A 2,987-nucleotide genomic window follows, 5' to 3' on the forward strand; every position below is an offset into this window, starting at 1 on the left:
CCTCTTTAACCTAGTCCTACCCCTCAGTATCCCTCCTTTCCCCCCTGTCTCCGGGTTTTCTCTATACTCCTTCTGACTCAGTTGATTTTGAGCTTATTTTAAATGTAAACAAAAATTCCACCAAAGAGGCCTGGTTTCACCAATAAGCACATCAAAAACTGGTATACTGACATGCGTCAAATGAACATGAAGAGGGCCAACTGCTACACGAGTGATAACTAGTTCCTGGGAATGTTTTACTGGTTTCCACTGCTGTGAACGTAATACACGTGTTGAAGTTGTGGCCGATTTTACGCACAGATCCGACGAAAGTCTGCGTTATAGGACCCGACCTGTTGGACCTATAAGGAACTCTGGTTCCTCTGAGATGCTTTGAGAGACAAACTCTACCACACAGACCTTAGCAAATAATGAAGGGGGGGTGTGGGAGGGGAGGTGGGGGGGGGGGGTATTCAGACGTGCAACCTCTACTCATTGGCTGCCTCAGACACAGCAGCTTCTCCCCCCCTCTCATAAATGTGCTCCCACCACCGACCATAGCAGATAATCACAGGCCACTGTGAGAGGGACACACCTTCTGCTGTTTGTTTGTTTTTTTTGCCGCAGTTTTACACGGGGGATGCGTTTCGATTCACGAAAAAAGGTGTCATCAGCCCAAGATTCGAGAGTCGCGTTTTCAACTTTCCGCTTCGCAGTTTTGTGATTCTTTTTTTTTTTTTGGGCGCGTATAGGTTGCGAGACTGATCCGCTCCAACTCGAAGATGACCGGGGTTTTTGAGAATCTAAATACTGATATGCATTCGAACCAGATTACCTCAAGCAATTACCACAGTTTGCATAAATCGCAGGAGTCCCCGACTCTGCCAGTGTCCACGGCGACAGACAGCAGCTATTACAACAACCAGCAGCCTGGCCACGGCTCTCCATTTGGACAACTGGGCTCCTACCAGTACCACGGCAACCCCACGAGCACCGTGCCGTACAACACAAAGTCCTACGACCTCGGTTTCAACTCATCTTACGGTGTTTACAGCTCGTACGGCTCGAACACTTCTCCTCCTCCGGCTGATACAGGTAAACACGATTTTTTATGATTTAGTCTCATTTAACTGTACGAAGAGAAAGTTGAATATAAATAATACATAATGGACAAGAGAGAAATCTTGCCAGATGCGCACATAATAGAGATAGTGTGCATCTCAAGGAAACATGAAATATACATGTGATTTCATTATTATATACAAATCCAATTAAACCTAATTCATTATCAGGTGTAGCCTACACAAAACTAACACTAGACACGAACTGATGGCCGTGCAAAAATAATGCACAGTTCTATGCAAGTGAAGAAATTAAAATACTCCTCATGCATACTTGAATTGTTTTTATTAACATTTCCTCAGAAAAAGAAGAGCGCGAGCCAGAAATCCGGATGGTTAATGGAAAACCAAAGAAGGTCAGGAAACCTCGAACCATTTATTCCAGCTTCCAATTGGCTGCACTTCAACGGAGGTTTCAAAAGACGCAGTATTTGGCTCTACCGGAGCGGGCCGAGCTGGCAGCATCGATGGGCCTTACGCAAACACAGGTGGGTGCATCCAAAAACATGAATATGCTTTCAGATATCCACTCTGCAATCCGATCTGAGAGAGATTAAACCGGTCGGGAATTTTTGAGGCGGAAAATGATGATCCATCAATTTCACGCTTGTCATTTGTCTCTCAGGTCAAAATCTGGTTCCAAAACCGCCGCTCCAAATTCAAGAAGTTGTGGAAAAGTGGAGAAATCGTCCCAGAGCAACACGTTGCTTCAAGCGAATCTCCCCCCTGCGCCTCTCCGCCAACTACTGCATGGGACTTTCCACAGACTCAAAGAATGAACAGTGTCAACTCCAATTTACCTCAGAGCAGCAGCCCCCCCAACACGTCCGCGCCTTCATCCTTTTTGACAAACTACTCCTGGTACTCCACCACGAACTCTGCGATGCATCTGCAGCCACCTCTGATCCAGCACCACCACAACTCCGCCATAAGCGCTGGGACGATATTCTGAAAAATATAAAAACAAAAAAGGGGGTTTAAATCGGACAATACTGGTGAATTAAAAAAAATGCCATTACCTTCATTTTACAGGCCTCGTGAGTGCGCCATGCGGAACGTTCCACGCACGCACCCACAGGAGAAGGCGAGGGAGCCGGACTGGCTCGTGGACGTGGTCCGTTTTTGCGCTATGGTAGTCACAGATTTTTACAGTTATTTTTGTATTTATTTATTTAGTTTACGTCAAAGGATGAGTGAACCACTATTACCCAAAGCAATCACAGCCTGGGCGCGAGCCTCCTTTTACGCTTTTTCTGCCATTCATCGCAGGACGACCTGTCACAAATGTAGCACAAATTAACTGTATCGTGCCTTTTTCAATATGACCTCATTTTGTTGTGCGATGAAAAACTGTGTATCTTTATCCATTCCTTTTGTTGAGTTGATTTGATTATAGGCCTTTGGGGGTAAGTGAACCCATGTTTGTAAATATTTTACCACAGCTTTTTCATAGCCATGTTGCTTTTGACTCTTTTTTTTTTTTAGGCTATTGGTGCAAATCCATTGACCACCTTAAGCTACTGATTGTCCTACTTTCGGATTTAGGCTATTTGTATCACACTTAATTGTATTTTTGTCTTATTTATTTTAGCAATGTTCTATATATGGCCAGACGTTATTTAAATAAAAATGTTTTCTGTGAATATGCCTATTTTTCTTCCACAATTGTTCACATGCATTTTAATGGGCCTAATGCGTGATTTTTTAAATTTATTTTAGCTCACTTTATTTTACAGCAATTGGTTAAGGTTAAGGAGTTTATGATACCTCCACGGCGTATCAGGAGCGGAGTACTTTTCTGGGACGTTACGTAATAAAGCGTACAATTACCGCTTGGTTAAAATTGCTTTATTCCCAGAAATGCCAATTTTGCTTAATGTTACAAAT

The 2,987-nt window shown here is 43.6% G+C and overlaps 1 protein-coding gene across 1 annotated transcript; it reads left to right on the top strand.

Annotated features, from left to right (window-relative positions):
- The first annotated feature begins 640 nt into the window (after window positions 1–640).
- Window positions 641–2,737, top strand: dlx2a (distal-less homeobox 2a). The gene is made up of 3 exons (XM_037489667.2): window positions 641–1,074; window positions 1,404–1,588; window positions 1,726–2,737. The coding sequence occupies exons 1-3, from the start codon at window positions 762–764 to the stop codon at window positions 2,050–2,052; spliced, it is 825 nt and encodes a 274-aa protein (XP_037345564.2). The 5' UTR covers window positions 641–761; the 3' UTR covers window positions 2,053–2,737.
- Window positions 2,738–2,987: the final 250 nt, after the last annotated feature.

Source organism: Pungitius pungitius, chromosome 10 (assembly GCF_949316345.1).
Source record: "Pungitius pungitius chromosome 10, fPunPun2.1, whole genome shotgun sequence".
Lineage (NCBI taxonomy): Eukaryota > Metazoa > Chordata > Actinopteri > Perciformes > Gasterosteidae > Pungitius > Pungitius pungitius.